Source organism: Ammospiza caudacuta, chromosome 1, assembly GCF_027887145.1.
Source record: "Ammospiza caudacuta isolate bAmmCau1 chromosome 1, bAmmCau1.pri, whole genome shotgun sequence".
Lineage (NCBI taxonomy): Eukaryota > Metazoa > Chordata > Aves > Passeriformes > Passerellidae > Ammospiza > Ammospiza caudacuta.
The window spans coordinates 62,079,663-62,091,918 of NC_080593.1; the positions used below are offsets into that span (position 1 = coordinate 62,079,663).

Below are 12,256 nucleotides of genomic sequence, written 5' to 3' on the forward strand. Positions count from 1 at the left end.
TTTACTGCACTTCACAATAAATTTTCATGTGGTGCTTGTCCTTACTTGGTTTAACTGGCTGTGTGGAAGTAATCACCAGCTGTCATGCCAAGTGTGTTGGTTTCACAGGTGCTGTGGCTTACTCTGTAACAGATTCCATACTGGAGTCAGCTGCTTAGCAGTAATCAGAGATACAGGTGTGCAATATAACCCAAATATGCTGTTAGAGAGGGGTAGGTTATGCTGCTTGTTTCTGAACTGGAAAAGAAAACTCCTTCCATCACTGTGAATTAAGTTTGTGCTGAATGGTGATAATAAACGGTGCTATGAGATACAAGTGTCTTTCTGTAAGGAAAAATCACACAGCATGAGAGCAACTTTTGAAGTCTGTTTGGATACACAGTGCCACAGTCTGGGTGGCACAAAACATTGCCACTGGACTGCAAGGGAATCCTGGCAGCTAAATGAGCTGATGAGATATGTGTCCTTTGTTGAAGGATGGAATCTGCCCCTTTGCTATTGCACTGAACGTTTGGTAATAGCAGTAGCCTTCCCCCATCCCTGTGAGTAAGGCGTGCAGCAGAAGATAATGGGCATGATTCCAACACAACTTCAGCCACTTGTGCTAAGCTGCTTTGGCCCTCACTGATGAACTGACCAAACCACCAGCTTCTCATGGTTCTTCTTGGAAGGACCTAAGCAGGAAATTTTGACCTAGGAACCCTTTAAACAAGTGCTAAAATGTAACTTAGAGCTTCTGAACACCAAACTTAAATCTTTAAAATAGCTAAGTTGTTAATATGTAGTAGAACAGGTAAACATAGTTTCTGAGCGCTTTTTATACAGAGAAGTCAAGCAGTGGGGGTGTGTGATTGTATTATTGTAAGATTGTATTAAATAAATAGAAGTACAAGAGCTCCCAAAACTCTATTTTAAATCTTAATGAATGAAATAAAGAATTATGCAAGTAATCATATTACAGAAGCAGGGCAGACACTCTGATCTGTTTTGTGATAAAAATGTTTGACTCAGCATAAAAGACTGGCATACAAAATGACTGATGGCATATTACTATGCCAAGTAGTCTCATCTATCTGATTTAGCTTCAAGGGACTGTAATTGGGGGTACCAAAATCTTACACTATATGAATATGTGGATGCAAAGAAGTGCTGTCTTTTCCAGTGATAAAGATGTCAGAAGAAAATCTCTGCAAATCTGAGAGACTGAATTTAATGTGGCTGCTGTAAATTCATCAATTCAGCACTGAATAACATAATAAACCACAAAATCTGATGCTTTCACAGAAGTTATTTATTAACTGAAAACATTTTTTTAATCACAGTTTTAATATCCAGGAATTGCTAAACTATCACAAGTGCAATCCACAACGGAGGTGTGAGAATTCAAGTAAGTCTTTTGTTGAAGAATCCCAGCTTTTGCTATGAAGATAACTTTGATTATTCTGTGCTTAACTGATGTAGACTTTACTGACATGAGGATATTAGCTGGGATCCAACCACAATCCAATCTAGACAAAAGTATTTCTTAAGTTTCTTACAAACATTATCTTTAATTACTGTTTGTGCTTGTTATCAGGCATTGTAAAAGGTATTATTTGCAATAAAAAAAAAGTAAACACTCATTAGAAGTGCCATTATCAGAAAAGCACATTAAAAGGCAATAAGATTTTAAATGTACCAATGCATCATCAGTAACTTGTAGTGAAGAGAGCAAGGGTTAAATAACTTATCCTCCAACTGCACTGTCCCAAGAAGTACACTCGCGTTAAATACTACCCTGTCATACGCTGTAAGTAAGATGATTTTCATTTTGACCTTCTACAGTTCACAGGCAGATACAATTGAATTTCAGTGACAGATATTCTACCTGTGTACAATACCTGTAACTATGCCCGCATCACTGTGTTGTGGAAGCTGGGAACCTAGGCATGACCTTCTTTCACCCTGTTGTTTTTTCCAATTAATACTAAACACATCAGTAGCCAAGGCTGGCAAACAGCTTTCTCCTGAATTCCCCAAATTCAGGCAGCCTGTGTGCTCAACAGTGTTATCTTAGAAGTTGGGTATAGGAAAGTTTCTTGCAACTAGTGTAGAAAGAGGACATCCTTTTTGTGTTTTTGACAAGCACAGATAACAGTATTAAAGTCCTCACTACCACAAATACATGGGTTTGGTGCATTGGGAATTACTGGAGGGGCAGTAAATATCCTTTAACTGCCCTTCAGTTGGCATGATGCACACAGTACTGACAATAATGTGCTGCAGACCCACCTGGTCTCAACTGCTGCACAAATACAACCATAAAAAATATTTAAAAATAAGGACTAGCAGTCAATGCTACTTTATGTGCGCTTTAAACAAAAACCCTGTGTAACTCTGTTCCAGCTTGCTCACTCTCCCTCTAAGTCTTGTGTTACCTGGTACCTCTTTGCCTGATGGGATAAAAATATTTTATAATATTTCATTTTAAAGGATACATTCATTACTTTATAGGAAGAAGGATTCCGTTGCCTTCTTTTCTTTATTTTTAATAACACAAGAAACAAAATTTATTCCACTTAACTTCTGCTGTGCTGATTTATTCACCAAATTAACATTGCCCATTTAAAGTGCTTTGTTTGACTGCTATTAAAATGTTTTCAACAACATTGTTTATTTCATACTGAGGAAGCCTTACATCATCTTTTGAAGATGACAGAATAGTGAGGTCAAGCCCAAGGTCAAAGCCTCACCTCTAACCACCACTATTTAAATCTTTATTAGATCACAAATGAGCCATGTTCAAAGCTTTTTAAACCTTGCTCCCTAATGGACCTTCACCTGTGTAACCACAAATCCAATTCAAGACACAAACCAACAGGAATGGATATCTGCTCCTGTTCTTTGAAGGGGGTGAGTTATGTTCCTATAGACACTCAGCAATATTTACATCAGGGACTGTACGTCTACCCAAGGAGAGTCATGGTCTTTTTATGGAAGAGAGGGAGTTTATGACCACTTGTGCTTTCTTCACACTGCCCTTATAGTCTCCCCTTATAATTCTGCAAGTTGTTCCTGTCAGTATCTTATCTTCCTCCTGCTTCTCACTAAGCCAGCAATTCTTTGTCCTGGGCTGTCCTGTTCCCAGGACTGCTGGGGCTAACAGGCATCAAACAAGGGCTATATTTCATCCTAGATATGCAAGCTGTTAAGGCCCAAGTACACCTCTTTGCTCAAAAACCTAAAGCAGCCTTGCAGTCAGCATTAACAGTGCTGAAAAAGCTGTCTGTTAGCCTATGTGGATGCCTAGGTATAGCTCAAAACAATTCCTCACCTTTTGTAAGCAGCAGATTTCTCCCACAATTAAAACAAAAACAAAAAAAACCCAACCAAACAAAAAAAAAAAAAAAAAAACCAAACCAAAAACAACAACAAAAAAACACCCACAAAAACAAAAAACCCACACACTTGCTTCTAAAAAAGGTCACATAACCACATTAGAAAGTGTGAGTATTCACAAAAAATTCTAAAGGTAGACTGCCATCCCAAAGCCTCCCTTATCCACACTGAAATACTAAAGGTAGTAAAAAATGCTGGTCTAGTTTCCCTTGCTATAGGTCACAATCTGTTTTTGTTATGCACAAGTCTCAAAGTTCTCCCAGTTACACAGGGATAATCCAAGAACAATAAATATACATCCTTACTCTTTACTACAAATAATGGACATTGTGATCACATTGCTGAAAAACTGGATGTATAAACAGAGACTGTGTAAAAACATTTGGCAGCACAGAATACTGTAGATATCTCTATACACACACAGGACAGGGCTGATTAGTTCTAATGAAGGTGGACGTTGCATTCATACATATTTCTGGCTCAAGAAGCTTATAAAAACAACAGCACTCTTTCCCAAGTTGTGGGCATTGTGCTGTTTGAAGGCTTTTATAATCCTCCAAAGCAGACATATTTTATTTCTAAGTATTCATCGATGCCATATTTTGAGCCTTCTCGCCCTAAGCCAGACTCCTTTACCCCGCCAAAAGGACACTCTGGTGAGGAGATTATGCCTTCATTAACACCAACCATCCCAACTTCCAGCTGTTCTGCAACTCTCCAGATCTGGGCTGGATCTTGGGAGTAGAAATATCCTGTCATGCAGACACAGAGATACAGGAGGGAAAATCAGTAAGAACAATTGCAGAAGACTGAAAAAGAGACTTAATGACATTCAAAATCATCACCCCACAGTATTAAAGCTCACCAAACCACAGAAATACATTTATCTGCAAGAGAAGCATACCTGCTAAACCCACATTAGCTGCATTTGCTATAGCAACAGCTTCTGCTTCAGTGTCAAATCTGTCAATAGAAAGACAAAAAAACAAAAATGAGGCCTGCAGTTCACATGCTGTCTTGCTGACTTACTGACAAGAAGCAGTCTTATCAAGAATTAAAATATCAATTTATTTTTCCCAAAAGTGTACATTAATTTAACTTTCATTTTGAAACACTGAAGTGTCTACCTTTTCTCTGAATTTAAACTGCAGTTAAGTAGTTAAGATTGCCTTTATCCCCCTGAGGTAGCTGGATGGTACCAAGACATTTACTTCACATGGGTTAGTTAGCCTACCTATTTACCCAACTACACAGCACTCTCAAGTCTGAGAGATAACTGTATGTTCTTCCATCACATCCAATTGGTCTGCACAAAGGCAGGGAACGCTTTAAGGAGAACAGACATCTCCAACTCACCCTCTGTCAGAAAAGCTTAGAACTAGCAAATCACATGACAAACTCAAAAGTCCTGTCTCCTGTTTCATACTACAGATCATGAAGCCAATGAAGGTTTTGCTGCTACCTAGCCTTGCTTAACCATTGAGATACTTTAATTTTCAAAAAGTTGCAGAGATGCTAAGATTGGGTCAAGAAAAAGAAACAAACAAGCCACCTATCCAAAGTATGTTTTTACATGTGTGCGCCAATCTTTTTACAAGATTTGTATGATCATACAAAAATACTTTTTTGTCTTTCAAATTTTGTTTATTCAAAATACTCTTTCATTGTTTTTTAATTGTTAATTTTAATCTGTAGAATTAATAATCTTACTTGATAACTGGTGCTAAAGGGCCGAATGTCTCCTCTTGGGTGCAAAGCATTTTTGTTGTAACGTTAGTAAGTAATGTTGGCTCAAAGAAATTCTTCCCCAAGCTGTGTCGTTTCCCTCCAGTCACAACAGATGCTCCTTGAGAAACTGCATCCTTAATGTGTTTCTCTACCTGAGGAATGCATAACAAAAGTTAAAAGTCAGCATTTAAGAATGAGCAATAATACATTTCCCACTGAAGAAATAACTCTCCCAATATTTAAGAGAAAATTTTGAAGAGAGGTTTATACTTTTCAGAGGATCATTTGCAATATTATCTAATTTCTCTTCAATTCTTGTTTCTCTCAGTCTGACATTATTTTAGAGGGATAAATTATGAATGAGGTCCCCAGCCCACTTTGCTGTAGAAATTAAAAGCCTACACCTAATATGAGAAAAAGTCTTTGCAGGACTAAAAACTGAATCTGACATCAGTGATCAAACACTATGGAAATGAAGTGTATGACTGCCATGGAAAGAGAAACAACTCTCAAGATGGAACTGGCGAGAACATTTTCCTACATCTATGATTCTACTTACCCCCAATATTTACAATTCCTCTAAAGACAACAAAGCAATAAGAAAACTAAAGTAGCAATCCCCACCTAGAATGCTGTCCTCTGAAATTACAGAAAGTGACTACATACAGTGTTTGTTTATTTGTATATGTATTTGTATCTGATACACATACTACACTTTTGTGATGCAAAAAGGGAAGACATAAGGACTATATCCTTTGTCTCTCAAATAACTGAATATTTTCCCGTTCTTTTATGAAGAGAATCCGGCAGCATTCATGCGTGATGGATTCAAACCAAGCCTGCATGCAACTGAGCTGTAATATCTTACAAAGTATGGGCCAATTGACTCAATAATCTTTAGCCTTAGGAAGAGTGAAATATTATAAAATATGTGACTTCTAGCATTTTTTTAAAAAAATAAATATTCCTGGAGTTGCAGGTCACCCAAAACAGAAGACCCAAACCATACACATGAAGTTTCAAGTATCAAGAGTTCTGGTATTTTTAACCCTGAGAAATTATTCTGCCTAGCTTTTGCCAAAAACAAACACTGTTCCTCAAAAGAAATTGTCAATCACAGTGCTTCAGAACTGCAGGATCACTGTACAGCTCTCACAGTGTATCCAATTTCAGTGAATGGACTTGAGAACAGCTAGGGAGTAATTAGGAGGAATCAGTTTCTCCTAAAGGAGGCCTCTCCCTTAAAGGAAACAGAGGGATGACACATGAACTGCCCACATCTGTTTGTCTACATGTACACATGGACTTGGGGGACAGAACACAGTTCCAGCCACACTGCAAATATGCTCTAATAAAACAAGGGAAAAAAGGTGAAACAAAAATGTAAAGTTATTTTATGGATCATAAAAAGAAAGTTAGAATGTTCAAAATGAAATATTTACTTATACCTTCTCCACTGCTTTTTCATTGATTAGTGGTCCTTGGGTAGTTTTTGCATCAAATCCATTTCCAACATGTAGTTCTTTGTCTATAGCTTTAGCAAACTTTTCCACAAATTCATCATGAATTCCCTTTTGCACCAGGAAACGGTTTGTGCAAACACAAGTCTGAAAACAAACAAGATAAGACAACACCACGTTAGTTTATATTGAATTTAATCCATCTATTAATTCATTCTGGCCCTCATGCCACAGAATCAGGTTACTACACTGATGTCTCTTGCCTCTCCTCCCTCATCCTAAGCTGTTACCCAGCTATGCCATTTGTGTCACCTCCCATTTCACTTCAGAAATACAACTTCAACAAGCTGTCAGTGGGTGTGTGAAATATGTCACACTGCCAAGTTGCTTACACTGGGGAAATGTTTGGGGAGTTTTGTGGACTCAGATACATGGATCAACCAAGGTCCAGAAGCTGCATGAAATACCTATGAAATACCTTCTAATTAGACTGCAGAATGCTGAACTGAGCAGCAAAAACTCAAATCACACTTAGTGGTTGGGGGTCTTTTTTTCTAATTCCTTTATTGTTTGAATTTGCTTTCTTCCTGAAAGTTATTTTTAAGTGCTTTCAATTTATTTATTTGTCTATTTATTTGTCTACTTATTTGTGCTACCCCTTTGCTCTGACAAAAATATATGGGATTTCAGTGTTGCTGTTTAGACTTACTGGTAACTGGCTTTAGTGCCCAGAACCATTTGTGAGCTCAGCACCTTTCTCCTCACAATGAAGTGTTCTGTGCTTTCCTTTTACATAAAATAGCTTATTTACAACTTAAACTTTATGTACAGCTCTTCACTGTCTAGAAGCAAGGACAAAGATTCTCACCTGCCCTGAGTTTCTATACTTAGAAGCAAGGGCTCCTGCCACAGCCCGGTCCACGTTGGCGCTGTCGAACACAATAAAAGGAGCATGTCCCCCAAGCTCCATGGAAACTCTCTTCACAGTGCCAGCTGCATGTTTCAGCAAGATCTGCAGGCAACAGGGGAGACACACACATCTGTACCTCTAACAGATGTGAACAGTGGAATCATGGATGCAAGGGAGTGAAAAATTAACTCTGGCAAGGAAATAATCTGCATCTTCTCTACAATGTTAGACCATCTCCTATGACAAAAGCAACTTTCATCCATTAAAATCCTTAAAGATGAAATTCTGGTCAAGGACTAATGGAGAGGAAGATTTTGATCAACTTCAGGTCAGATTAAGCTTTTATACACTAATATTGTCAAACTTTTTTTGTTCTAGTTTTTTTTTTTGTAATAAAATGTTGACTACTCTTACAAAAGTTTTCCAAGATCTGACAGAACTTGGTATTATGATTTGCCTTGACACCAGACTTTTGCTTCATCCTGCATACAGCCATCCTAGAGAACTGTCATTTTGTAGCCACACTCTGCAGTTCTAGTGATTCAACTAGAGATGGTGACAAGATTGCTTATTGACTACAGTTGATAGCAGATTCCAGGGCCTCACTCCTGTAATACTTCCTCTCAACTGCTGAAGCCATTCTTGAATGGCACCTTTGAAACTCAGTTTCAGTGCTCTTATAGGTATGTTGTCACCTTACAATATAAACCAAGAACATTGTGTACAGGACTGTTGACATTACAGTTTAATAAAGGGCAGTTATCAAGAATTACAGACAGGCATTCTTCTGTGAAGTACTGATGCTAAAACAAACAAGCAGTACCTCAAGAGGTACACAATTATTTGGACAATTTGTGTACAGTAGCCAGAAAAGAAGGCTCTGTATAAAGGCACACACTTTCCCCGTAATAATCTTCAAGGATATTCTGTCCACATATGTACCTTTCCTGTTGCTGTAGAGCCAGTAAAAGATATTTTGGATACCAATGGATCAGTGCATAAAACTTCCCCTACAGCTGCTGTCTGTTGTCTGGAGCAAGGGACAACATTATACACTCCTGCTGGGATTCCAGCCTGGTTTGCAAGCTGCAACAAAACAAAAACAGAATTTGCAAAATTAGTGCATTCTGTAAGAGGAATAGTCACTTAATGATTGTTCACTATTTTGAAGAAAAGTCTGTAAGTCAATGGAGGACAAAAGGACTCAGCACAATCAGGAATAGGTGCCACAGGTGCTTGAGAAAGCACCTTTGCTCCAGTTTAAGCTGTGTTCAAAAGAACTAAATTAAAGATCTAAGGATATTTTGAGTATCAAAATGGCCCGATACACTTTGAGGCTCTAGACCATGTTAGAGGCAAAGATTCTCAATAAACTCAATAAAATACTTGCATCAAGTCAGTTTGCCCTTTCTTCACATATGAAGCTGGCCAGAGCTACCTTCCAAGCCCATCTGGTTCCCTGTTTATAGTATCAGTCCACTGCTGAGGTAAAGCTTAGTACTGAAAGCTCACCTCCCCAAGAGCTAATGCTGATAAAGGTGTGTCCTCTGCAGGCTTCACCACGACTGTACAGCCAGCTGCCAGAGCTGCACCAACCTTCCGCGTAATCATAGCGCTGGGAAAGTTCCACTAGGAAGAGAGAAAATAGTACAGTCAAAGTTGGGAAAATTCTGCCTCCTGTTTTTGCAGAAGTAAGTGACATTTTGAACTGGGGGGCTGAGCTGAAAACCTTTATGTGACTCAGAAGAGTTCAGCTATGCTTACTGGGGTTATAATGGCTGCCACTCCTACTGGCTGCTTCAGCACCAGGACTCTTCTGTCCTTTGCAGACGCTGGAATAACATCACCATAAATCCGTCGAGCCTCCTCTGCAAACCACTCCAGAAACGAGGCTGAATAGGTGATTTCACCCTGTGCTTCTCTCAGAGGCTTCCCCTTTGATTAAATCAGATTGAAGATACATTGTAAGCAGCAAACAGAAGCAATACAAACAAATTCAAGTAATTTTGGAGTTTCTCTTCTTTTCAGAGTACTTTATGATCCCCTCCCTCTGACATACACTGTAATCTCCAGCAAGGATTATATGATTGCAGCAGCAATAGTTGTGTGGATTCGACATACCATCATTATATAGTCAATAATTTGTATTGCTGTGCCTGGATTCATACCTGCCTAGACAAGGAAGAGAAGCAGAAAATGTACTATGCATTTATTTACAAACTCCACATTAGCTGCTATTACCACTCTGAAGAAAGACACAACTCATGGCAAAACAGTTACAAGTTTATTCCAGGGTTATTTGTTTTGAGGATATTGCTTTGGACCACCCCCAGGTCTGATCCAGTGGACTGCATGACCATTAGCAGCTGTGACACAACAGAGGCGCTGCTGAAGTATCTTCCAGCAAGGTTTGGTCCAAAAGGACACCAGTTTGTGAGCTCCCAGACTACTCAGTGATACAGACTGTATGAATCCAGCTTGGAGACTTGCATGATTTTTCCCACTCACAAACATTTCTGCCACGGGGACCATGGTTGTATAGGTGGATGTACGCTTTTGCATGCCAAGAAGCACATCATGGGTCTGGTTTCCTCTGATTAGGTACTACTGTGACCAAACCGACGCACTTTATGTACGTCCGGAGGAGAAATGTTTGAAACATCACCCACCGACCTAGCAGAGCAATGTGAGTGCACAATATGCCCAAAGTTATTAAAAAGGACACGATGGCAAACTGGTGAGGCACTCAGGGAGAGGCTTGATGGCTGTCCCTTTTACTCGTGTCCCTGTTCGCCTGCCTGTGCTGTTTTCCCAGCGCGAGTGCCAGCACGGGGCAGTGCCCGTGCCCACCCCCGCCGCCCCACTCACGTTCTCGGCTGTGATGATCCGCGCCAGCTCCTCCTTGTTCTCCATCATCAGCTCGTACCATCTGCGGAGGCGCGCACTCCTCTCCTGGGAGGAGGGAGAGACAAGGCTGCCGTGGCCGCCGCACGCAGGGACGGGGAAGCGAGGCCCCGGGAGACCCGACCGGACCGGCCCGGACCGCCCCGGGGCCCCCTCGCCGCCACCTCCCGCGGCCGCTCACCTTGGCGGGGAGGCGGCCCCAGGCGGCGCCGGCTTCGTGCGCGGCCCGCACGGCCGCCCGCGCCTCGGCCGCCCCGCAGTCGGACACCCGGCCCAGCTCCTCGCCGCTGGCCGGGTCCTGCACGGGGAAAGCGGCGGCCGTCTCTACCCATCGCCCGCCCACCAGGCCGCCCCGGCGCACCAGGGCGGCGGACAGCGCCTGGCTGGCGGCCCGCACCGGCCCCGGGGCGAGCGGCGCGGGGCGCAGCAGGAGGCGGCGGCGGACGGCGGCGGCGCCCCGCGGCAGCAGGGAGGCCATGGCCGCGCTCGGCGACAGGCGGCGGGCCCGGCACAGCCCCAGCACGGCCCGCCCGCGCCGCCCCGGAGGAGGAGCTGCCGAGGGGCTGGGCCAGAAGCGACGGCTCGGCGGAGCCTGGCAGCCCGTGGCGCCCGGCCAAGAGCCCCCGGTGTGCCTGGGCAGGGGTGGGAGCGTAGCCGCCGGGGTGGGGGCAGGAGGGGGCTTCTGCTTCCCGGAGCCTCGTGTCCCACACCCCATCGAGAGCCTCTCCTCATAGGGTGAGGGGAGGCCCAGAGTCACAGAGCATCCTGTATTGGAAGGAACGCTCAGGGATCATGGAAGTCCAAGTCCAACTCCTGGCCCTGCGCAGCACACGCCAGGTGTCACACCATGTACCTGAGGGCGTTGTCCAAATGTTTCTTGAACTCTGTTAGGCTTGGTGGTCTGACCGCTTCCTTGGGAAGCCTGTTCCAGAGCCAAAGCAGCCTCTGGGTGAGGAACCTTCCCCTAATTCCCAACCCAAACCACCACTGACACAGCTTCATGCCGTTCCCTCGGGTCCTGCCACTGATCACCACAGAGATCTGTGTCCGCCCCTCCTCTTCCCTTCGCGAGGAAATCGCAGGTTGTGATAAGATCTCAGGGTTTTCAGTCTTCTCAGGGTCTCAGGCTAGCTTGTGCTTAACTGCAGGAGGGCTGGGTCCCATGACAGCTGGTCAGTCTGTGGCACAAGCACCACGCGAAACCCCTGCCCAGTGCCACCATGTCGCTGGGACTGCTGTGGCTGTGGCATGTGCATGAAGGGTGGCTGTGAAGCGCAGGGTGCCCAGCCTCTGCAGCCTGAAGTTCATAGCAATACACTTGGCAGGAGTACTTCCATGAGTCTCCCACATATCAGCTGTGCTTTCAATACTGACCACAAGATCCAGACTTAAGTGTGCAATATCCTGTCAGCTCACCAAAGGTTATGAATTTGTATCACCTGCAACTCAGGAGCTAGTGTTTTTCTATTAACACTGCTTTGGCAGTTGGCTTTAATTTCTTTTGTGAAATGGGATGTAGTTGCTGTAAGGCAAGCACACCATGAGCTGGACAAACTCTGAGAGGATACTCTTTGCCATGATGTTGGATTCGACAAAAAATCTCACTGCTGCTGTGCAGTGATGCATGGATTAAAATGCTCAAATCCCAGAGATATTACAGAATTCAAGTGGGGAGAATACCCACAGTTTATTTATTTCTTTATAGAAATCACTTTATTTGCAGTAAAAGAAAGCATTGGTATAAAATAGCCTTTCAAATTTGGCAGTCGTTTGCTTGCTGTGTCAGCAATATGTGTGAAAGAAAAGGCATGCTCCGTAACCTACATTTCAAAGGTCACAGTGCTACTGCTCCAGGCTTCTGAAAACCACAGTTGGA

General features: G+C 42.6%; 1 protein-coding gene across 1 annotated transcript; it reads right to left on the reverse strand.

The window, feature by feature from the left end:
* Positions 1 to 3,361: 3,361 nt before the first annotated feature.
* On the reverse strand, positions 3,362 to 10,858 carry ALDH5A1 (aldehyde dehydrogenase 5 family member A1). The gene is made up of 10 exons (XM_058815796.1): positions 10,562 to 10,858; positions 10,345 to 10,428; positions 9,241 to 9,411; positions 8,989 to 9,105; positions 8,419 to 8,562; positions 7,435 to 7,578; positions 6,555 to 6,713; positions 5,089 to 5,258; positions 4,283 to 4,341; positions 3,362 to 4,130 (listed from the first exon to the last, which is right to left on the reverse strand). The coding sequence occupies exons 1-10, from the start codon at positions 10,856 to 10,858 to the stop codon at positions 3,925 to 3,927; spliced, it is 1,551 nt and encodes a 516-aa protein (XP_058671779.1). The 3' UTR covers positions 3,362 to 3,924.
* Positions 10,859 to 12,256: the final 1,398 nt, after the last annotated feature.